The sequence below is a fragment of the Lipomyces oligophaga genome, assembly GCF_038497815.1.
Source record: "Lipomyces oligophaga strain CBS 7107 unplaced genomic scaffold V1516scaffold_7, whole genome shotgun sequence".
Taxonomy (NCBI): domain Eukaryota; kingdom Fungi; phylum Ascomycota; class Lipomycetes; order Lipomycetales; family Lipomycetaceae; genus Lipomyces; species [Lipomyces] oligophaga.
The window spans coordinates 449,095-469,723 of record NW_027117791.1 but is presented as its reverse complement, the minus strand read 5'-3'; the positions used below and the strand labels follow the sequence as shown (position 1 = coordinate 469,723).

Sequence of the window (20,629 nt, the reverse complement as noted above, 5' to 3'; positions counted from 1 at the left end):
GAATCTTTTTTGCGCAGTTAAGAGTCAAAATATTTATAATAATACAATCATATCATCCCTCCAATTGCTCCAGTGCTTTTTAATATTCCAAGTCTGATAGTCATGCAGCATATCCACTTCGACATTGCCAAGTTCCAATCCAACAAATTGGAATCCTTTAAGATTCGTGTTCACTCACACCTCACTGTTAACCTTCCAACCCCAAAAATGAAAAGAGAAAACAGATTCAGCACTATATTGCTAATCCTTCCATCAATCTAAATCGAGTAAAATGTCCAACTAATCCTGACTATGGAACATGAAAAGTTAAGTTCGCCAGGGCCGATCAAAATTCAACATAATGTAGTGAAGACGATGACGTAAATCACACGTGATACACGTGACTTTGTTGGATCGTCCCAAACAGTCAAAGTTTGAATGAGCGACGCGTTATTGACTATTTCATTATTTTCTTCAGTTATATGGTTTTGCATTATATATATATATATATAGAATATTATATTTTATATAATATATAAATGCTATATAGGACATAGTAGATCAGAATACAGATCTATTTGAATATAAATTTTATGCAAAAAAGCGCTAGCGCTGACGGGGAATTCAGAGAGTCGGCCCGAAACAAGGTAAACAAACAGACAAAACCCACAGGCAACACACCTGCGCGCAAGCAACTAGCTGGCAAACGATGGGAGAATCACGGCAAGAGTTATTGAGTTGGATGAATGACCTGCTTCATTTGAATTTAACCAAGATCGAGCAATGCGGGACCGGTGCTCCCTTGTGTCAGATCTTTGACAGTATATACGGCGATGTGCCGATGAACAAGGTGAAATTCAATGTGAATGCCGATTACCAGTATATTCCGAATTTCAAGGTGCTACAAAACGTGTTTTCTCAGCATAAGATCGAGAAGACGATTCCGGTTGAGCGATTGATCAAGTGCAAGTTTCAGGACAATCTCGAGTTCCTTCAGTGGGTGAAAAAATTCTGGGATGTTAATTTCCCTGGATGGGAGTATGATCCTCTTGCACGCCGTAAATCGGGGCCTGCTAGTGCTGGAGTAAGTGGTTATTCTCATCCGATCATCACTCGTGCAGGGTCGGCGGTATCAGGCCGAAAATCTGCCAACGGAATTACCGCCAATGGCTCTTCAGTCAACGGGGCTTCTACTTCCACTACAGCAACCGCAGTAACGGGGGCACATACAGCACACACAGCACATACGCGTTCACGGACTCCATCCGTCAACACACAGATTGTGCAGCTACAAGGAGAAATTACGAGTCTTAACGAGGCCGTCACTATGCTGGAAAAGGAACGCGATTTTTATTTCAACAAGCTTCGACAAATCGAAATCATTCTTCAGACCGAAGTCGACCAGGATGCGGCCCAAATTGAGGCCGGCGAAAAAAATCCAAACACAGAGAAAGAAGCCATGATTAAGAATATCTTGGATATTTTGTATATCACAGAGGTGAGTGCGGTGGAATGTAATTCGGTCGTGGATCAAACTAACGTTTTTCCAGGAAGGATTTGAGATTCCTGAGGAATCGGGCGAAATCGACGTTCAAGATGACGCTGATGAAGAGACGTTTTGAAGATTGTTTCTTAATTGACTAATTGCTTGGTCTTTTATAATCAACGATGAGCTGCTTGCCAATACCTCATAATTTCATCTTGACATTTATATTATTATTCTGATTATTATATATATTTATCTATCATAACGAGACTTGTAGAAATTGGCAGATCTGCCAATAGAGATGAGTTCTCATTCTACTCTCTCCTAATTGTTCAATTTTGTATCATTGGAGAGTATTTGCTATTTTTCAAATAGCTTATGAACCTATATACCGAATTGCGACTGCTATGAACAATTTGACTTCTTGATACAGCTTGGACATAAGGTAGAGCATTTCCAGGAACAGCAGCGAAGTTTTGAGATTTTATCACAGTGATTCACAACCATTCTAGTTAATTAGGTTGTATAAATTAAAACCATGCGATTTTTAGACACTCTTTTTCCAATCGTCGAGTCAAATCATATTAGTAAAATCAGAATATTATCAAGAGGCCGTGGGATAAGCGATTTGATCTGGATAGCCAAAAAGCAGCTAGAGCGTAACTCCTCTATTCACCTCAAAAGACAATTGCCCATTTTGCAAGCATTAGACTATTATCGCTCATTGGATAAAGTTTGCCAAATTAATATTTATATTTCATAATGAAAACAGCTAGTATAGTCTCAGGATAGCGATGATAAGCTGCAGTTACCGTGGCAACGAACTCTACTTGGTTAGGAACTAAGAAAACATCATGCGGCGGTTGGAAATGGATCTGTTCAATTAAAACTCGTTTAGGCTAGCATCAGTATTGAATAATTTAGAAAAACTAGATCTCATTTATGAATAAATTGAACTATTTCGTTCAATCTCACGATACGAAAAGCGATACTTAAGAATAAGTGAGGGTTGCTAATGTAATAAACTCAAGCGTTGGCTGATATTAATGCAAAATTAGGATGAATGTGGACCATGAATTTAGTTGATTTAAATTTGAATTCCACCGGGACATTCGCACCGACTTCGAAACTCAAAAAGTCGTCGACTAGTCCAAGTCATTCGAACCACTCGACTCATTCATCGAGGCAGGCATCCCCTACTCGAAACCCTGTACGGAGATCTGCGCAAAATCCTCCTCACAGTTCTAACCAGAATGCTGCTCGAAAGTCCACTCAATCGGCTACTACAAAGCAGGGCAGCCGTTATCGGACATACACCAATATTAGAGTACCAGAAAGTCACTGGTTTCTGTACGGTACCGTTTTTGGACTCTTCCTCTCGCATCTGACTCCAACTGTGATTTCCACCATGATCTCAAGTACAATCACATATATTGTGTCTGTTTTCCAGACACTGCTCATATCCTTGCTTCTTCTGGGGTCGACTTATGTGCTGTATAAAACAGTCATACTGCATACTACGATTGACGAGCCTTGCAGGGACATTGGTAACTTGCTTGGCTGGGGTTGGAGTAATCTGCCTGCTGTCCGTTGGATCGACGCCGATGTAGGCAAACTTAAACTGCAGATTGATGGATTGCGCACAGAGTATGCGGCGAGACCTTATCGTCATTATGCGGATACAGATGCAGATGCAGATGCAGAGGGTGAGGATGAGAGCGAGAGGCCACGGAAGATACAGTTGGAGTCTTTGCTAGGATCTCCTTTGAAGCCTTCGTTGAAATCTCCGCTGAAATCTACACTTAAATCTTCGACGAAAATATCGTCGAAATTTTCATCGAAATCTACCTCTTCGGACGATACATCTTTTTCAAATGTCTATTCTTTCCGGCCTTATGGAAATGATCCTCGGTCGCGTGGAACTGAAGATCGCCCTATATATGGAAATGAAAACGATCTCCGACTACGTGAAAAAGAAATAGAGAAGGAACAGGATCTAACTATGCCAATGAATAGAATAAACACTAGTCCGCGAGATATCCGAGGATATGGAGATGACTTTCGGCGAAGAGCATCGCTAAGCCTAGTTGACCGGCGTCCGATCACAACCCCATCGCTCAAGACATCGACAAGCATGTCTCGAGGACTTAGCAACATTATTGGGACTTCCTCACCTTCCTCAATCGCAATCCCACAAGATTCGAATCGATTCTCACTGCAGGCCGTGTACATTCAGAAAACGCCCGGTGTCAAAGCCGTGCACTTGAGTGGTCAAAAATTGTCTTTAAGGATTACGTCGGATGGGTTGGAGCTAAGCAACCAGGGAACTGCGAACGGTGGTAGTATCGGTAGCGGTGGTGGAGACCTGAAAGCCTGGATGATTGGCTCGATCGAATACGATTTGGGTGCAAAGGGTGTGATGCGGGCGAAGACGTTGACGAGTCCACCGGTCGTAGTCACTTATGTATTTACCGAAAACGAGCGGTTCAAAGCTGTTGTTGGACTACGTGCGTTGAAAAGAGAGTTACAGGCGAAGGGAATCTTGGTCACTCAGGTCGATGGAGAGTCATTGTTGCATGACGTGTGATTGGATCAAAATATCATTAGTTTGTCGATATCAATAAATCGATATTATCCATTAGTTTGTTATTATTTGTATAATCCATGTAAGTCACAATGGACTATCAGTATAGTAGACAACTATTGGAAAACAGATTCTATAATTGATTCTTAGGTTGATCAGTAAATCAGTATTTATAAGCGGCCTTTCTTGATCCTATCGATTCGAAGATCAGCTTCCATAGTATCAACTATTCGATAGAGATTCTGGACCTCACACGTACATAGACTGAAAATTGTACGAGAAGCATATTGTACGTAATTCGCAAATCAAAGTATAAAGAGCCGATATGTGGATATACATGCATTCTAGGAGAACTACCATTTTTAATCCTTCAAAAGATTGAAATATATTAAACAAGTCTACGGTCGGAAAGGTAACGGGACACCGCTCCTGGACCCGAAAGATCGGTAACCTAATCGTTAATAAAATATATGTAACAGCTATCAACTCATAGAAACACACCTTTTCAAACCAGGCCAGCAAGACGCCAGATACTCCGTGTGCTTCTGGCACGTTCATGCCTTTGTAAAGATATTTGACAAGCGTATCACGCTGCTCCGATGTCAGTTTCTCGACGATTCGGGACATGTCGCTCGATTTTGTGGTCGATAAAACCTCGATGATCGTCATCAGCGCGGTATTCTGTGTCCATTTCTAGTTAATATCAGTGGTCGCGATAATCACAGCTCTACGTACCTTGACATCTTCGCTCGATGTATACGGTGGATTATCCAACACGGTTGCCAACGCAGCAGCATAATCGCCTCGCCCTAATTGTGTCCGTGCTGCCTGACTGATCGCCTGTACCTCAGTCGCTGATAGCGGGGGCAGATTGGCAATGCTCGGTGGAATAAGCTCCTCAGGAGCCATGATATTTTCCGGGTCCAGCAGATCCACATTGATTCGACGATAATTCACTTCCATTTCCAATTTTATTTATTTATTTGATTCTAATGATGTGTAAATGGTGATACTATAGCAGAAATGGCACGCTATGCAATGAATTGTTAAGTGCGGGAATGGAGGATAGCTGTGATCTGATTTGGTGCCGCAGAGGAAAGCCCAATTAATACATCCGACATTTGGTCGCCCTGCTAAAAAAGCTTCAAACAGAGCTTCCAACTTAAACATTCCACAATGTTAAGACATGTTAACGGTGTAATGGCTTATGTACATATAGAATAGAGCTATTTTTATTACCTGGAGTTGTATTTGGTATTCAATTATAGAATATGAACCACCAGTCAAATTTCAATATTTTGGCCTGATACTCGACATTTTTCGATCTTCATCAATATCTACTTTCACCTTTGCCGAAGGGGCTTTTCTTAAAAATTGCAAGTTTTATGAGTGTAGTGATATATTTGTATGAAACTTTCTACTTTGGTCTGTCAGAGTAATTACTGTAAAATTAAGCTACGGGATCTTTCATAACTTGCTGAAGCGCTGCGTGCTTTGATCAGTTAGCTCTACTGTGCAGTTATGGTTGGAGAGTAGGGCCTGCACTTGGATGGGAACTCTTTAATCTACTGGATAAATTCATGTTCTGTATATTTGAATAGCATGCTATCAACCTAATTTCAGTATTGGTAAACTGATCGGGAGATACAAGCTTATATTATGACGAGCATGTCGCCTGCATAAAGACTGCAAGAGAGAGAATGCTGGTCTTTGCTACTACCGCACGTCCGTTATTGGCAATATATTCGTCTTACGGGGATTCGCTGGAATCGCACTAAGTTTACGCTTTGTCGAAATCAGATTGCGACAGGTATTATGCCAACACGAGATATCTGACTGATACTAGTATACTTAGATATACATGTATCCTGTATATACAGATATATCTACACATAAATTATTAAAACATGATTAATACAGTCTTCAATGGAGACACTATCTACATATATGAGTAAACGAAGTTAACAAGAAGTGTAACAGAATTTGAGTACAAACAAAAGCCAAGGATTCTATCAATAATTATCCCAAGTAGAAACTAAATACAAACCATACCGGGAAAGTGATTCATCGCAAAATCGAATGCCCTTCCCCAAATCTAATCCAAATTGGGCTTTAAAGCATCTTTCAAACTTATCTCGGCCGATCCACGTTCGAGTGGACGAGGATGATTCTCACTTGGTTTCCAGCCAATCTACCTATCAGCTAAATCCATAAAACTAAAATCTAAAAGGAAAGACATACCATGTACAGAATTCTAAAAGTAGCAGGTAATGATCCATCGTCACTAGCATGCATTTGACGATAAACAGTTTCTGCCTCAGCAATGAGCTGTCGGGGTAAATAATGGGGACGGTTCAAAACTGCGTTGCTTTCGCCCATATCTCTTAAATCCTTCATGAGGGCCATCATGTCAGGGAAACCTACAATGAGGTCATCGACGTCGATGGTGATCATGTTGAATCCGGCATTTTGCAAGAGCGAGCCCATGTCACGAATATCAGCAAGTGGAGACAGCCTTGGGCCAGCTCGACCGTAAAGCTTCATTTCTGCAATCTGCAGAGCTGTGCGTAGTTCAAATAATGAGTCTCCTCCGATCATACTGGCAATGAATAGGCCATCTGGCTTCAGTGCGTACTTGACTCGAGACAGCAAACCAGGCAAATCATTAACCCAGTGGATTGACAGATTGCTAACGACCGTGTCGACTGTGTTTTCAAATTCATATTCACTGAAAGGCAGTCCAGGATTGTATTGAGTACCTCGTATCGCAGCAAGTAGGTCTCTAGTAAATAGATTTTCTTCATCGAGCTGCACCCGCGTCAGGTCGAGCTGGTTGTTGAAAGGAAACTCGACTGGGTCAGCATCGCGATAGAGCATTCCATGCGACATTTCCGTCATTATTACACGACCAATTCGCGACTGCAGAACTTCAGTATCGGCCGGATTCTCCCGAGGATTGCACAAAGCGCGCTCAATGTTTCCTGGACCAGAGCCGATATCTAATAACACATTGTGATGTCTTGCAATCAACTATTCAGTCAATAACCTATAGAACCAAATTCCAATTCAATCAACGTACCAAGAAACGCTCCACAAGACGATCTGCAATCTCGTCGCGAATGTAATCGACTGTCCTGCTTGAGTCGGGATTTAACGCTGCTCTATCTCGTTGCTTCTGCTTGACTTGGCGATTAAACACCTGCATGACGTTGACTTTTTGCCACGAGGAGCTGGAGAACTGATGTCTGGCAAACCATGGTATTCTTAAAATATTTTTTGATAAGCTTAACTTATTTTTTGCTAAACTTTTTGCTAGATTCCCTGTTAGAGACATTTTGAATATGTCAATACATGAAAAGACTTCTGCGGCGATACAGGAATTTATATCTGTCTACCTCTACATACAACTACAATACATCCACATATCTAAATAAAATTCATATATACAATAGATTGATACGCAGATTATCATCTCAAACGACCACTCCGTTCAAGCAAATCCTTTGCCTCGTTGATTTTGGAGGCTACATATGGCGAACCACCACGATCAGGATGATTCAACAGCATAATCCGCCGGTGCTGTTCTTTTAGTTTTGCCTTGCTTAATTGTCCATCTGTCATTCCAAGAATTTGCAGAGCTTCTGACTTGTCCATTTTTAGATTGAACCCGCCTTTCAGGAACTTCTTATTTCCTGCAACTGCGCCGGTACTTGCACGAGCAGCCGTGTTCAAACCTGCGCGAGCTAAGAGCGCTATAGCGGTGATTGCAACACCAATCAAAATTGGATGTGTCTGTTAATGATATTTTAGTACGTTTTTACTATGAAATTTGATAGTTAAGAATATCTACCATTGTAATTTCCTTTGCCTGACCGAAAACAGTCGCCGGTTCGTCATGACTAATAGCGTTAGCCGGTTCCAATACAGTTCCCGGATACGGAGCCGAAGCAGCAATTTCGTCGATTGGTGATCGCAGAATCCTGTCCAAGGAATCGGCAGGTTCGGTCGAAGTAGGTCCATCTGACATCGCAGTCAACAAATTCTGACTAGTCGAAGCTTGTTGGCTAGCAGTCGCCCGTTTTTCAGAATTGCTTGAAGAGCCGCTGAAAATCGTCTGTATCCACGTCGGCATTTTTTTTTATTTCAAATAATATATTATATTATAAATATATTTTTTGAGTATATGAAACAGTTGATATATTTTATCTAAATGTGTATACTTTTCATACATTTTACTCCTTCGAGAAGTATGTATGTCCCGAATGTATGTCCCAATGATTACCATATATGGGGTAAGTGTATGTAGATGTATTTGTTGACTTATATATATGAACCAATATGTGTATGTTTGTATACAAATAAAAGTGAATATATGTAATATAATGTTTAGCATTCAATAATGGCAGACAAACAAGTAAGTAGGCGGAATTTCAAAAGCCCAGCTAACAAATAGGCAACGATATTCGTGCTGGATCTCGCGAATTCAATGGGCAAAGTCGATATTGCGAACGAGTTTAACAAGTCTGATCTCGACTTTGCGCTCGAGTATGTATTTGACAAGATAGGAACGAAGATTATTGGCGCCAGGAAAACAGATTTCGTAGGCGTTATTGGGGTGAGCACGCCTGAGACTGACAACGTCATGGCCAACGAACTCGACTACGCACATATTTCAACACTCTTGCCGTTGAAACAAGTACTTTTACCGGACTTTCGCATGCTTCAACAACGACTGCTACCGTCAAAACCGGGCAATGAAGGAGATCTTGTGTCTGCATTATTGATTGCTCTGTTTCTTATTGAACAGCATTGTCAGAAACTCAAGTATATTAAGCAGATTACCTTACTTAGTAACTGCGAATATGCGACTAATTTCTTGGAAATGGACCAGATTGTAAAGCGCATCGCTGACTTAGAAGTATCTGTAGTAATAATGTATTGTGAAGATTTTGCGGTATAATAATGCGTGAGAGTCTGCTAACTTGATAGGACGCTTGGTGATGAAATAACGTCTGATGTCAAACGGGACAATCTACAAAAATTATCTGACTTTGCCGCCAAAGCTCGCGAATATGGCGCGCAGATTGAGTGCGTATCGTACGCCAGAGAAGTGTTAATTGAAATGGATATTCCGACCGTTCGGACTATCCGACCAACTGCTTCGTTCAGAGGCCTGCTGTCCATCGGGGATCCGTTCGAAGAACTGTATCAGGATGGCCTGATTCAAATCCCTGTCGAGCGATACGCTTGCATTAAATTAGCGAAAGCTCCAAATACAACAGCGTATAAGTCCGATACGAATTCACAGATCGGCAGAAAAATTGTATATAAAGTTGAGCTAGATTCTGACGAGGACCCCAATGGGGACGGCAAAATCGAAATCGAAGTGGAGAAGGATAAATTAACTAAAGGATTCCGATATGGAAACACTGTTATTCCATTCGATAACGACGAGCTCGAGTTGCTACGATTTCCTACTCGGCCTGGAATCGACATTATTGGATTTGTGGCACTTGCCGGTGTAAAGCCTTGGATTCTGATGTCCGAGACCGCATACATTGTCGCCAGTTCAAAGAGTGAGGAGGCACAGATCGCCTTGTCTAGTTTTATTAGAGCTATGCGAGAGCAAGGGCTGGCAGCGATCGCTCGATATGTCAGTAAAGTTGATAATCCTCCGGTGATGGTTCTGCTGTTTCCGGACCCCGAAATTCTCGATACCGAAAGAGACATACTCCTTGAAGTCGAGGTGCCATTTGCGGAAGATGTACGGTCGTATAAGTTCCCATCGTTATCTCTTATCAAAACCACACATGGGAAAATTCTTACCCAGCACCATCATCTCCCTACTACTGACATGGTGGCCAACATGCGTGCGTTTGTAAATGCTATGGACATTTCCAGCCTGACAGAGTCAGGACTACCTTCTGACCAGCCAAACAATGGCCGCGAATTTGCAGCACCCGGTCAGCTATTTGACCCGATCAATGCGGCCATCAATCGCGCGATTATCCAGCGCGGTCTGAATCCAGATTCATCAATCGACAATGTAATATCTGTGGAACCTGGAAAGGAGTATAGTCTAGCACCCTTGCTCCGTCAGACTCGACCGCCTAAGAAGTTGGTCGACTTGGCTTCTGATCTTGCAGACCATTTGGTGGATAGTCTGAATGTCCAGAAAGTTTCGAAATATGCTACTAATAAACGCAAATTCCGACAGGCGGGAATAGAGGAGCTTCAGTCGAGTGCTCGTACGGATAAACATGATCTGAAGATGTTGTTGAATAGTGGAAATAAGCGGCTGAAGCTTGATAGAATTGATCAGGCCAAAGAGCTTGATCAAGCTGATAAGATTGATTTGGATACATTCGATTTGAAGTCGGAGATCCGTCGATGGGGACAACGATCTCTGAGTTCTGACCCCGATACATTAGACAAAGGTATGCTCGTCAGCTTTTTCCATTTCTAGTCATTACTAACAATTCAGTATTTGACCGAGCTGCTGCACATATTGAGCAACTGCTCGATCAAATTGATTCTCCACCCCTACCGGAGCATGAATCTGCGGTTCACGACCAACTACGAATTGAACTACAAGCACTACAGGGCCAATCGAAAGAACTTGACGAAGAAAGCTGGTGGAATTCTTTCTACATACGTCTTTCAGATCGTCTGCAAATGTCTGGATCGCTGGGAATCTCAGTATTAGATAAGATCAAGAAGGATCTCCAGATACCTGATTAGGCGCCACAAACCTCTTATCGGTGTTTCTTTCAAGTACATATTCCTACCAACTAATACCTTTAATTTCCAATATAAAGCCAATCTTGTGTAAAATTTAATCCAGACAATTGTAATACATTAACGCTGTTTGCGGTCGCCGCGACCAGAATTTTATGCCAATTGGTTCTATATTCATTGCTTTCATTGTTATTGAATAATCTTGGTTTTCTCTGGATCAAAGGCTATTCAAGAATTACAGTGTATCGCAGAGGATTCAGACGGACTACTGAATCAGAACAAAAGGAAGGCACAAACTTGAATGAGACCGTCCAGTCCTGCAGTCTCGGTGTCGACTGCAGCAGCAGCAGCGGCCGCTGCTCGAAGGAAGCAAGATGCTAAGAAGCCAGGACCAGTAAGTTCCGTCGTTTTGGATTATACGATTCCTCACTCACGCAACTTTGCTCCAGATCGATTCTGAAAGTATCGATGTCGCAGTGACTAGGCTCTTACAGTCTGCGCAAAAAATGCTTGAAAGTTTGCCGCGCTGGGCGTCAAATTCCTGGTCAGACAATGACGTGTCAGACATCTATGTTTCTCTGGGAACAGAATTCAACACAGTCTGCCGCGCCTTTCAGCATGCAGGCATCTCAAATTCTGGATTTGACGACGTTCCTGTCGTACTACGTGTGGTATTGGAAGACGCTCTTGCAAAACCGAAAAGCCAACAGACCGTTGCTGAGTACAGTCCCAAGATTAAGAATATCATTGTTCGCATGCTGGAAACATTAAAACAGAAGCAAGCCCTGCAATCATCGGCAGCATCATCTTCGGCGGTAGCGGCAAATGCTATACGTAGAACACACTCTCAAGCGCCGCCATCGCCAACCAAAGACTACAGCATGCTTTCTCGCGCAGCTTCTTATGCGCCCACGTCGACCACGACTACTCCGACTCCTACTTCTGGGGGTCCCAGCCTAACGTCAACCCCGCGTCATTTGCCTACGCCGCCTCCGACAAAATTGCCTCCAAACTATATATCACCGGGAAATCCTCAGGATGTTGTCAGTGTCACTCCCCGAAGTTCTGCGAGCTCAAGAGATATACCTGTCATAGAAACCTCTCCGGCTACTATCGCAACCACTGCTATGGCAACTGCCAGAGACCCGCTTGTCCAGTTACAACGTGGCCACACTATGTCTCGTCGAGCATCTCATCGATATTCTGCTTATCAATTTGCACGCAGTGGAGGTCCCGCAGCGGCAGCAGCTGCTGCGGCAGCTGCCGTTGCAGTAGGGGGCAGTCCTGAAATATTCCGAACACCACCGTCTCAGACACCTAATTCTCGTCAAGTCAGCGTGAGTGATATGGTGTCGCCAGTGGAGGAGCTGGATGAAATGGAAATCGGGCCTACAAGGCAGAAATCCATTTTCCGGCAGACCAATACGCTTGGCGAATCTGCACTTCCTCCCTCGGCTGCTCCTTCAGCGCCTTCCACCCCTGCACAAATTCCAGTTCCATTTCCTGGTTCAACCACCCGATCAAACTCGATTAATCATCCTCTTCCACCTGCACCAGTAAGAAATGTTATATTTCTCAAACTACAAGACCGTGTTAAAAAAGTTCATCTGGATATATTCCCTACCACTGTTGCCTCACTACGGCTTTTATTTGTTGAGCAGTTCGGTTATAATCCAGGCACGGAAAATTTTCCTGCTTTATTACTATTAGACAAGACGACCGGAATTGCATATGAATTAGATGATTCTACGATCGCTGATGTTGTTTCCGGATCGGTCGTGATATTAAAGGCAGACTCCGAAATCGAAGGAAAGCAAGCCATCGAGAAGGCAGTCGCCGATTTAGCCAAACAATTCGATGTTTTGAAAAATCTTGTGGCCCAACAGAGTTTGGATTTAACTAAAATCGTTGAAACTCAAAAGTCAGGTGCGGAATTGGTCCAGGAGTCGATGGACGCATTAAAAGAGTCAGTTCGTACAGCTGTTGAGGGTGTCGAAAGGAAGTCTCATTTGGATCCAGCTGTTACCGACAAATCAATTGGACCAACCGTGATAGTACCTGAAAATCCTGACTCAACTGAAACTGCGGTACATGCGCTCACTGAACCTTCAGTGGCACCTGTTGCAGCCTCAACAGCTCTGGCTCCTATTACCGCCGCCGAAATAAAATCGCTTCGAACCGAACTTACTTCACTCCACAAAATCCAAACGACGTTCCGCAAGGACTTTCAAAATCAGCTAGGATCGATCAAGTCCAAAATCACTGGGTCATTTGGTAGCAGCACGACGAATATCACAGTGAACGGACACACTCAAATTACAGCGTACCATAACACTCTTGGAGGCGATGTGGATAATCTTTTGACGCGAGTCGACGATTTGCAAGATGTTGTCGAAGCGCTTCGAATTGACGTTGCAAAACGCATGGTCCGGCCATTCCCGCGGGAGCTCGACGCAATTTCACATCAGTTAGCTGTAAGCCGGACTGAACTGCGTCGGCTAGACACGTACATCAAAACGGAGAAACCGACTTGGAAGAAAATTCTTGAAGCTGAACTGGATGTCATTGTCGACGAACAAGGTTTCTTCACTCTTCAGGAAGACTTGCTTGCTGATCTACATGACGATCTCGATGCTACAGCTGAAACCTTTTCTTTGCTTCAACAAGTTCTTGACGAACAGTCTCGTAATTCATCTTCTCGGCCTCGGACTCCAGGCTTGCCAACATCCGATCTCGCATCCAGCAACAATGCTACTTCTGGTGGGTTTACACGAGACGCAGTGCTGGCTGAAGTTCGGACTTTGCAACCAAATCATGAAGATCGCGTTGAAGCGATCGGACGCGCAGAGAAGATTCGCGCTTTGGAGCTTACGACAAGGCCGAAGGACCCTTTCGAGGTTGAGCTACATGAGTATGTGGAGGAAAACAAGCTGAAGGACACTGGCGGCGTGGAGGCTGTTGAAAAGCAACGACTTGATAGAGAGGAGAAGGCGCGGTTGGCCTGGATAGAGGCCGCTATGGAAATGGGGATATAATTGCATAGTAGTTAATTCTACGGTGGGTTGTCTATTTGAGAGCGATGATAGGTTAATTGAATTGTGGAGAAGGTGCGTTCGAGGCAGATACAGGCCTCTCTTTTAGATTTTGATTCATTTTGTATAAGTGGATTATACGTCATCATTTGACATTGCATTGACAATAGGTTGACCTATTATTGGAATTTATCGCAAATATCAATACCATCATCATCAGTCCATTTCATCTTGAGTGTTTGCTATTAGCAGCATTTGCCTTTCTTAATCATCAGCGAATTTATTATCAATTTTAATGATAACCACGATAGCGTCATAACCAGTAGTATCCAATATTACTCAATAATCTGTCTTCAACTCATGTCGTATTTTCGTATTGTATTATACCATATAGCATGATAACAGCATAAGAGCGAGAGTTCTATTCAGTCAACTGAAACAATTCAAGTGCCTTCGGTTGACGAGGCTACAAAATTTGTCAAAATTTGTCCAAATATGAGTCGAAAGTAGGTATGATTTCCAAGCTAGGATGATTTAAGACGCACATTTGTCTTATCGATAGGATTTGATCAATTGTAGGTAGAGTTTAATACATTCTGAATTCGGGTTCACAGGCCAAATTTCATAGAGCTAGGTGTATGTCTATTTTTAACAGTAAAACTGATCTTCCGACTATAGATAACGGCTTACGATACCTGATTCGTGGGAAACCTCGACATACTATTGCTTTACCATCATCCACATATTCATATAAATATAGAATACATTAAACTATATTTCTAACGAAACTGACACCGGCCATACAACAAACAAACAGAACTTGCTCAAGAAGCAGACATTTAAGCAGTGCATCAACATCATCGCGAATAACTCACCACAACGAAAAAAAACTTTAGACATGGAAGTAGATCTGTCATTACCAAAATGAACATGATCTAAAAATAAAAATGAAGAGCCTGTGGGTCCAATTGATTGGAATGACATCAGCAGAAGTACTAGTGTCATACCAAAAAAAAAATAGATGTTATCACAGATTTCAAATAAAGAACCGAAAATCTCACACATGCATTAGTAAATGAAAACGCACTTCGGTCGGTTTTCGGACAAAAACGCTTTTCAATGAAAAGTCTAAACAGCAGAAGAATTGAACAAATAACAAAACAAAATCAAAAAAAAACATTCAAAATTACAAACTCAGAAGAGACAGGCCTCTCTGGATTACTGCTGTACTCGACAAAACCATCATGCAAAAAGAGGAGAAATTAATAACCGAATCAACCTAATTCACCCAGATCGACTATAAGTCGAAAACCATATAATAAAAAACAAGAAACGGGATACGGAGAACGATGATTAACCACAACAGAAGATACCAAACTTCTCGAAGAAGGTCTTCTTCTCGGTCCGCTGAGTATTAGAGACTTGTTGCTGCGACGGCTGCTGCTGCTGGGTAGATGACTGCTGACCAGCACCACGTCGTGATTTTGAACCGTGCCGGATAGCCACCGGCGAGGGCGGCGGAGGCTGAGCTTGGTTAAGACGGGCAGCAGTCAACTGTACCTGGGAATGGCGGACAGCACTTGCCATACGGGCGTCGTTGGATGAATGGTAATTGTTCTGGGAAGAGTAATGCAGGTGCTGTGAGTTAGAATGCTTCGTAGGTAAGTTCCAGCCTTTACCACCGTTGAGCTTCATCCAGTCGTATTCGCCATCCTCGACTTCGCCAACCTGGCGGAGAGCTTGTGTGAATAGGTCTCGGAGATAGTCGTAATCGGGAGTGTCTTCAAATCCAAGATTGCGGACATAAGTGAGGTACTTTTCGAAGGGCTCGGGAAATCCCTCGCAGAGATCCTTGATTGGAGTTGTCTGCTTCTTTTCACCAATCTTTTCGTATTTCTGCTTATTAGTGGCAGCCTTGAGACCTTGCCATGGCAGACCACCCCGGAGAAAGTACATAAACACATGACCGAGAGCTTCGAGATCGTCGCGGCGCGACTGCTCGCGTCCTAGATGGGTGTTTATGGACATGTACCGAGCCGTTCCGGAGAGCGACTTGCGCTCGCGGTAAGGGATGTGCTGTTTTGTTTTGGGGTCGCGGTACTGTTTTGCCATGCCGAAGTCGACGACGTAGATGAGGTTTGCATTTTTGGTGCCGGGTCTGCCGATTAGGAAGTTGTCAGGCTTAATGTCGCGGTAGATGAGGTTCTTTTCGTGGATGGTCTGGACGCGGGTGATCATCTGCTTTGCGACCATGACGACGGTCTTGATCGAGAACCGGCGGCCGCACCAATCGAAGAGATCTTCGAGTGAAGGGCCGAGAAGGTCGATCACTAGGATGTTGTGCAGACCCTCCTGGCCGAAATAGTAGACGTTGGGAATGCCTACGCAGCCGACGAGGATCTTGTAGGTGCGATACTCGTCGCGGAGCTGAGGAGCGTCGGACTTGCGAGGTTCCTACGGAGGGTTAGTAGAGGAGCGGGAGCGGATAGAGTGGGAGGAGAGAAGGGAGGGGAGAAGGACGGGAACGTACAAACTTGATAGCGACGGAGGTGCCATTGAGCAGATTTTTTCCCTCGAAGATGACGCCGAAGGAGCCTTCGCCGATCTTTTTGTCGACCTGGTAGTGGACGCCGACGACGTTTGTGTGCTGGCCGGCGGTGGACGACATAGCGGCGGAGGAGCGAGAGGACCGGCGGAGCTGGGGTCGAAGCGGGTCGTCGGCGAGGGCGAGGACGGGGTCGGGGTCGTGGACGTCAGGAGACGGAGCGAGGCCGTGGAGGACGATGGGCTGCTGGGCTTGCTGGGTTTGCTGGGAAGCGTAGAAGCGGACTGGCCGAATCAGTGGGACGGATTAGACCAGACGACGACGGGGAGTAGCGACGGACGGGGACGGGGACGGGAGGTCGCGGGCAAGCGTGGTAGAACGGCGGATTGGCTGGTTAAGAGGAAGAAGAAGGACTGACTATCCAGAAGGTCTGAGGGGGGCGAGAATGAGCCAAACACAACAGACGGAGGCGAACCAGCAGGGTGGACGGCGAGGAAGTAGCAAGCAGCGTTGCGGACGGAAGTGATATTATTGCTAGAGCAGATGCAATAGCAGATGCAGTAGCAGCTACAGTGACAGAAGCAATGGGGGCGGCAGTTGAGAGCGAGGCAGAGAGTGTAGCAGGCGACGAGAGAGCGACTGTACTATCAGCGATACCATGCAAAGCGAACTGTGGAAAAAAAAAAAAAAGTCCTTTACAGACGAACTGGACGGGATAGAACAGAAGAATGGAAGGAGGGTGGAGAGGGAAGAAGTCTGCGGAGGGCAAGAGAGACGGCAGAGTGGACGAACTTGGACGAACTGGTCAACAGGTCAACAGGTCCAGTCATCCTTGTTCTCTCTCCACTTAGTGCGAGGGAGCTAGACGGACGGCTCAGCCACAGACGGGTCTAGTAAAACTGTCCAAGGAGCCATAGAAAGGTGATCGGCAGCACGCGTAGGACAGGGCTATTTTAGCACAGCGCGGCGAGGGTGGCTAGTGTGGCTTGTGCGGGCCGGGTTTGCCACTCGGCAGGCAAGAGGAGCGGCCGAATCGGGCAGGTTGTAAGCAGCGGTCTGGATATAGTGGGACAGATCTGAGGGGTTGGATTACGGGGAGAGTTGTTATTGACCTGCCTGTTTTGGGATGCGTTTTTTGGGGGACGGCGGCGGGGGCGAGGGCGAGGGCGAGGGCGAGAGCGCGAGCAGGTCTGGAGGCGGTCGGTGGAGGGTTGAGGGTGGGTTGGTTGAGAGTAGTTTGGTTGGTTGCGAGTGGATTAAATGAGGGTGGATTAAATGAGGGTGGATTGAAGGTGGATTGAGGATGGAAGGGAATAAGTACGGATTGAGGGTGTTGAGGAAGAAGATGGTCGAGAGAGGGATTGCATAGAGCTGTTGCGGGTAGATGTAGAGGTATGAACAGCTGAAAACAGCTGCTGACGATTGATTGCTGGTCAATGGCTGTTTGTCTACATGGTGTTGGCTGAGATTGTCGCTAGAGGCCATTGACTACTGGCTATTGAGTACTTGCTATTGACTACTTCCTACGCCCTACTCCCTACTCACTCATTGCTCACTTACTCACAAGTAGTCGACCACGGCTAATATTTATGGACCAAAAGTCCGGACCAAAGTCCAGACTAAGTGGAAACGCGTGTTGGTGTTCCGGAGCTACCATACACTGGACTAGACTAGGAAATAGTGCCACGAAGGGACATACGTTTTGTCCGGCCAGTCAAGAAAGGTGGACAAACGCTGTAGTGTATTTTTAGCTTGAGAACAAAAAACTTGTCTTCCTTCAATTTCTTTCGAGGCTGTTCAATCTGATCTTTCAGCTGTAGATTTGTACAATTCTTTTGGCACAGTTTTTTTTGCTGCGCTGACTGTCAGACTTCTCAGAAATCGGGCTTCTCGACGCGACTGTAAGGCAATTGCTGGCTTGCATTGAGTGGCGTACTACACTACGAGCCCATATGACGGCGATAATGACTATCGACTGTCCCTAGAACACTGTGCACATCTAGACGCGTACGCGTACACAATTTACGCGTCTCTTTGGTCTCTGTCGTCTTGGGTTTTTGCCTTTTGTCCGCCACTGTGTGTGATTTCTACATTCTATCCCCTATTTAGTCCTGCATATGATATTTCATAGTCTAAACATCATTATTACATGTATTCCTCACATTTCTTGTCTGCATATCCAGTGCCTTGCAGCAAACCCTTTCTCGGCACCCGTCCCTGCTTTCTACGAAATATGTTCACTAAACGGAGTTGACTGCTCGCATCTTTCGCTCTCTTCAAATTCAAATATGTGCGCTGTCCGCAATCTGCCACACTCACATTCATAGCGTTACATAATCACATCATATTGCCATTCTGCCATCCTCGAAGAAGCCCTTCAAAACTCCCACCGCAGAGACCCACATCTCCAGTACAAGACCCATGCGCTCACTTGATCTCTGGCCCACGTGCTTGAATATGGAAGCACGATTGCGCCGTCGTCAACACAAACCCCTGTTCGTTTGGTAGATGTCTGCTGAGGGCCGGAATTGAGCTCTACATGATTATTCCATGAGCTGTGCCAACGACGGTATTGATCCAGCGGCATTTGCAAGTTTTTCGCTTCTACGGTTTGAGTTGAACTAGACGATTTCGCAGTCGAATCGACCAGGCTGAACAAGATCTTGCAATTGCAAATATCGCGGTAGCATCTCTCCTCATATACACAGCAATCTCGTCATGTCGTCCACAGCCATCCTGACCGGTGCTCCAGGAAAGCGGATTGCTTTGCCAGTCCGAGTCGAGCCCAAGGTAATGAAGTTCTCTCATATATACATATATATATTTACAATGATGCCGTGAATGGCTGCGAATTTTTATGTTTCGGACGATCTAACCGCAGCAATAGGTTTTCTTTGCAAACGAGCGAACATTTCTCTCATGGCTGCATTTCACCGTCATTTTAGGCGGACTCGGTGTCGCTCTGCTGAACTTTGGCGATAGAGTCGGACGCTTTTCTGCAGGCCTCTTCACAATCATCGCAATGGCGACCATGATTTACGCCCTCGTCACATACCACTGGCGAGCAGCAGCAATTCGGCGGCGCGGGGCTGGACCTTACGACGATCGATTTGGGCCGACTATGCTCTGCTTCTTTTTACTTACTGCCGTCATTGTTAATTTTTTCCTCAGACTCAACTCCGCATAGTTCTCCTCATCGTGGTCCTGGGCCCGGACCGAGTAGTGCAGCTTCTTCTTAGTTCCGTTAGTTTGGTGTAATATATATATATATTGATAGCCTCGATCGTATCTACAACAATTCTCTACGTACGGCATCAGACCAGTTTCTGCTTAACAAAGAAACCTCGTAGATGATGCAGTTGCCAGGCACAAGTCGCGCCAATCACAAACAACTGGATTATACTCCAGCGAACCACGCGGGCGTTCGTCGCCTCCGATTTATCTCTGAACTCGGCCTCGCGCTCGCGCTGAAAAATCTGTTCACGCTTGATATCCGAGAGCCGATGATTCAATTCCTGGACTTTCTCAACTAACGTAGAAAGTTTTTCCGTCTGTCGGGGATCTTTGGAGAGCATGCTAGCGTCGCCAAATGAGATGTCCAGGTGCATACGAATCGTATGACGTGAAAACCAGCCTGCATTGCCCGAATTCGCTTGGAAGCAGATCCGGTGCTCGCCTGAGTCTGCTGCCGTAAATGTGAACGTTCCTTGTGCAGCATTTCGTTGCGACACGACTCGGTGATTGTTGTCAAAAATTTCCTATTTTTGTCGGCATGTTGATCTCGTTCCGTACAGAGCGCTAGGTACTTACTTCGACGGTGATATGCACACCTAAGCCATCTGGTTGAACAAACTGGTTCGTCTCCTCGACAAACTCTTCTGCATTATAGTGTCCTTTTGAATTTAGTTATAGCACATGCAATCTAGATCTCTAGAGTGAAAATGCTTACCCACTACTACGGTTTCCTGTGGAAGATCCTCGATGAAACATTTCCGGTCAGAACCCTCTAGATAGAAATATAGTCCAGACACGCGCGTGAGTAGCGACAACAATAGTAATCCCAATGTCGCCAACCGCATCGCACTATTGGATTGACTCATTATGAATAAGTCCCTCGTTTATCATATATTGAATTACGTTATTAAATTCCTCGTAAAAGGATAGCTGTGTCAACGCGTAGATGAAGACAGCACGCAGTAAATGGTACTAATCCCACTGTTTACCTGATCCATATGGAAAAGTCCATGTTGATACATATCCATAAC

The 20,629-nt window shown here is 44.7% G+C and overlaps 10 protein-coding genes across 10 annotated transcripts; 5 read left to right on the top strand and 5 right to left on the bottom strand.

Moving 5' to 3' along the window:
- Positions 1-465: 465 nt before the first annotated feature.
- V1516DRAFT_679898 (calponin homology domain-containing protein) lies at positions 466-2,030 on the top strand. The gene is made up of 2 exons (XM_066923002.1): positions 466-1,477; positions 1,530-2,030. Exons 1-2 carry the CDS (start codon positions 689-691, stop codon positions 1,599-1,601), a joined length of 861 nt encoding a protein of 286 aa, XP_066775668.1. The 5' UTR covers positions 466-688; the 3' UTR covers positions 1,602-2,030.
- A 308-nt stretch (positions 2,031-2,338) lies between these two features.
- Positions 2,339-4,369, top strand: V1516DRAFT_679895 (uncharacterized protein). The gene has a single exon (XM_066923001.1). The coding sequence runs from the start codon at positions 2,529-2,531 to the stop codon at positions 4,050-4,052; it is 1,524 nt and encodes a 507-aa protein (XP_066775667.1). The 5' UTR covers positions 2,339-2,528; the 3' UTR covers positions 4,053-4,369.
- On the bottom strand, positions 4,037-5,122 carry V1516DRAFT_655038 (actin-related protein 2/3 complex subunit 5). The gene is made up of 3 exons (XM_066920319.1): positions 4,785-5,122; positions 4,551-4,730; positions 4,037-4,500 (listed from the first exon to the last, which is right to left on the bottom strand). The coding sequence occupies exons 1-3, from the start codon at positions 5,010-5,012 to the stop codon at positions 4,438-4,440; spliced, it is 471 nt and encodes a 156-aa protein (XP_066775666.1). The 5' UTR covers positions 5,013-5,122; the 3' UTR covers positions 4,037-4,437.
- An 824-nt stretch (positions 5,123-5,946) lies between these two features.
- Positions 5,947-7,832, bottom strand: V1516DRAFT_655031 (S-adenosyl-L-methionine-dependent methyltransferase). The gene is made up of 3 exons (XM_066920318.1): positions 7,129-7,832; positions 6,291-7,079; positions 5,947-6,240 (listed from the first exon to the last, which is right to left on the bottom strand). The coding sequence occupies exons 1-3, from the start codon at positions 7,381-7,383 to the stop codon at positions 6,145-6,147; spliced, it is 1,140 nt and encodes a 379-aa protein (XP_066775665.1). The 5' UTR covers positions 7,384-7,832; the 3' UTR covers positions 5,947-6,144.
- V1516DRAFT_679886 (uncharacterized protein) lies at positions 7,466-8,244 on the bottom strand. The gene is made up of 2 exons (XM_066923000.1): positions 7,900-8,244; positions 7,466-7,841 (listed from the first exon to the last, which is right to left on the bottom strand). Exons 1-2 carry the CDS (start codon positions 8,179-8,181, stop codon positions 7,518-7,520), a joined length of 606 nt encoding a protein of 201 aa, XP_066775664.1. The 5' UTR covers positions 8,182-8,244; the 3' UTR covers positions 7,466-7,517.
- Positions 8,245-8,384: 140 nt separating this feature from the next.
- On the top strand, positions 8,385-10,878 carry V1516DRAFT_655027 (SPOC like C-terminal domain-containing protein). The gene is made up of 4 exons (XM_066920317.1): positions 8,385-8,463; positions 8,503-8,984; positions 9,039-10,486; positions 10,534-10,878. Exons 1-4 carry the CDS (start codon positions 8,449-8,451, stop codon positions 10,788-10,790), a joined length of 2,202 nt encoding a protein of 733 aa, XP_066775663.1. The 5' UTR covers positions 8,385-8,448; the 3' UTR covers positions 10,791-10,878.
- Positions 10,879-11,088: 210 nt separating this feature from the next.
- V1516DRAFT_687179 (actin interacting protein 3-domain-containing protein) lies at positions 11,089-13,822 on the top strand (the record flags this gene model as incomplete). The annotated part of the gene is made up of 2 exons (XM_066923707.1): positions 11,089-11,181; positions 11,237-13,822. 2 exons carry the CDS (start codon positions 11,089-11,091, stop codon positions 13,820-13,822), a joined length of 2,679 nt encoding a protein of 892 aa, XP_066775662.1.
- Positions 13,823-15,028: 1,206 nt separating this feature from the next.
- On the bottom strand, positions 15,029-16,977 carry V1516DRAFT_516271 (kinase-like domain-containing protein). The gene is made up of 2 exons (XM_066919150.1): positions 16,350-16,977; positions 15,029-16,273 (listed from the first exon to the last, which is right to left on the bottom strand). The coding sequence occupies exons 1-2, from the start codon at positions 16,485-16,487 to the stop codon at positions 15,173-15,175; spliced, it is 1,239 nt and encodes a 412-aa protein (XP_066775661.1). The 5' UTR covers positions 16,488-16,977; the 3' UTR covers positions 15,029-15,172.
- Positions 16,978-18,915: 1,938 nt separating this feature from the next.
- Positions 18,916-19,636, top strand: V1516DRAFT_679873 (uncharacterized protein). Its single transcript, XM_066922999.1, has 2 exons — positions 18,916-19,154; positions 19,252-19,636. The coding sequence occupies exons 1-2, from the start codon at positions 19,083-19,085 to the stop codon at positions 19,549-19,551; spliced, it is 372 nt and encodes a 123-aa protein (XP_066775660.1). The 5' UTR covers positions 18,916-19,082; the 3' UTR covers positions 19,552-19,636.
- On the bottom strand, positions 19,613-20,495 carry V1516DRAFT_679872 (emp24/gp25L/p24 family/GOLD-domain-containing protein). Its single transcript, XM_066922998.1, has 3 exons — positions 20,314-20,495; positions 20,175-20,257; positions 19,613-20,122 (listed from the first exon to the last, which is right to left on the bottom strand). The coding sequence occupies exons 1-3, from the start codon at positions 20,462-20,464 to the stop codon at positions 19,679-19,681; spliced, it is 678 nt and encodes a 225-aa protein (XP_066775659.1). The 5' UTR covers positions 20,465-20,495; the 3' UTR covers positions 19,613-19,678.
- Between the last annotated feature and the right edge of the window lie 134 nt (positions 20,496-20,629).

Coding starts and splice junctions, on each gene's coding strand:
- V1516DRAFT_679872 (XM_066922998.1), bottom strand. CDS start 20,464: ATGAGTCAATCCAATAGTGCGATGCGGTTGGCGACATTGGGATTACTA. Junction 20,258..20,313: donor ACAGGAAACCGTAGTAGTGG/GTAAGCATTTTC, acceptor TAAATTCAAAAG/GACACTATAATGCAGAAGAG. Junction 20,123..20,174: donor GTGTGCATATCACCGTCGAA/GTAAGTACCTAG, acceptor CGACAAAAATAG/GAAATTTTTGACAACAATCA.
- V1516DRAFT_679898 (XM_066923002.1), top strand. CDS start 689: ATGGGAGAATCACGGCAAGAGTTATTGAGTTGGATGAATGACCTGCTT. Junction 1,478..1,529: donor ATATTTTGTATATCACAGAG/GTGAGTGCGGTG, acceptor ACGTTTTTCCAG/GAAGGATTTGAGATTCCTGA.
- V1516DRAFT_655038 (XM_066920319.1), bottom strand. CDS start 5,012: ATGGAAGTGAATTATCGTCGAATCAATGTGGATCTGCTGGACCCGGAA. Junction 4,731..4,784: donor CATCGAGCGAAGATGTCAAG/GTACGTAGAGCT, acceptor AAATGGACACAG/AATACCGCGCTGATGACGAT. Junction 4,501..4,550: donor TGCTGGCCTGGTTTGAAAAG/GTGTGTTTCTAT, acceptor ATTAACGATTAG/GTTACCGATCTTTCGGGTCC.
- V1516DRAFT_655031 (XM_066920318.1), bottom strand. CDS start 7,383: ATGTCTCTAACAGGGAATCTAGCAAAAAGTTTAGCAAAAAATAAGTTA. Junction 7,080..7,128: donor GTCTTGTGGAGCGTTTCTTG/GTACGTTGATTG, acceptor TTGACTGAATAG/TTGATTGCAAGACATCACAA. Junction 6,241..6,290: donor CTTTTAGAATTCTGTACATG/GTATGTCTTTCC, acceptor GCTGATAGGTAG/ATTGGCTGGAAACCAAGTGA.
- V1516DRAFT_679886 (XM_066923000.1), bottom strand. CDS start 8,181: ATGCCGACGTGGATACAGACGATTTTCAGCGGCTCTTCAAGCAATTCT. Junction 7,842..7,899: donor AGGCAAAGGAAATTACAATG/GTAGATATTCTT, acceptor TATCATTAACAG/ACACATCCAATTTTGATTGG.
- V1516DRAFT_679873 (XM_066922999.1), top strand. CDS start 19,083: ATGTCGTCCACAGCCATCCTGACCGGTGCTCCAGGAAAGCGGATTGCT. Junction 19,155..19,251: donor CAGTCCGAGTCGAGCCCAAG/GTAATGAAGTTC, acceptor CCGCAGCAATAG/GTTTTCTTTGCAAACGAGCG.
- V1516DRAFT_679895 (XM_066923001.1), top strand. CDS start 2,529: ATGTGGACCATGAATTTAGTTGATTTAAATTTGAATTCCACCGGGACA.
- V1516DRAFT_655027 (XM_066920317.1), top strand. Junction 8,985..9,038: donor GAAGTATCTGTAGTAATAAT/GTATTGTGAAGA, acceptor CTAACTTGATAG/GACGCTTGGTGATGAAATAA. Junction 10,487..10,533: donor CCCCGATACATTAGACAAAG/GTATGCTCGTCA, acceptor CTAACAATTCAG/TATTTGACCGAGCTGCTGCA.
- V1516DRAFT_516271 (XM_066919150.1), bottom strand. CDS start 16,487: ATGTCGTCCACCGCCGGCCAGCACACAAACGTCGTCGGCGTCCACTAC. Junction 16,274..16,349: donor CCTCCGTCGCTATCAAGTTT/GTACGTTCCCGT, acceptor AACCCTCCGTAG/GAACCTCGCAAGTCCGACGC.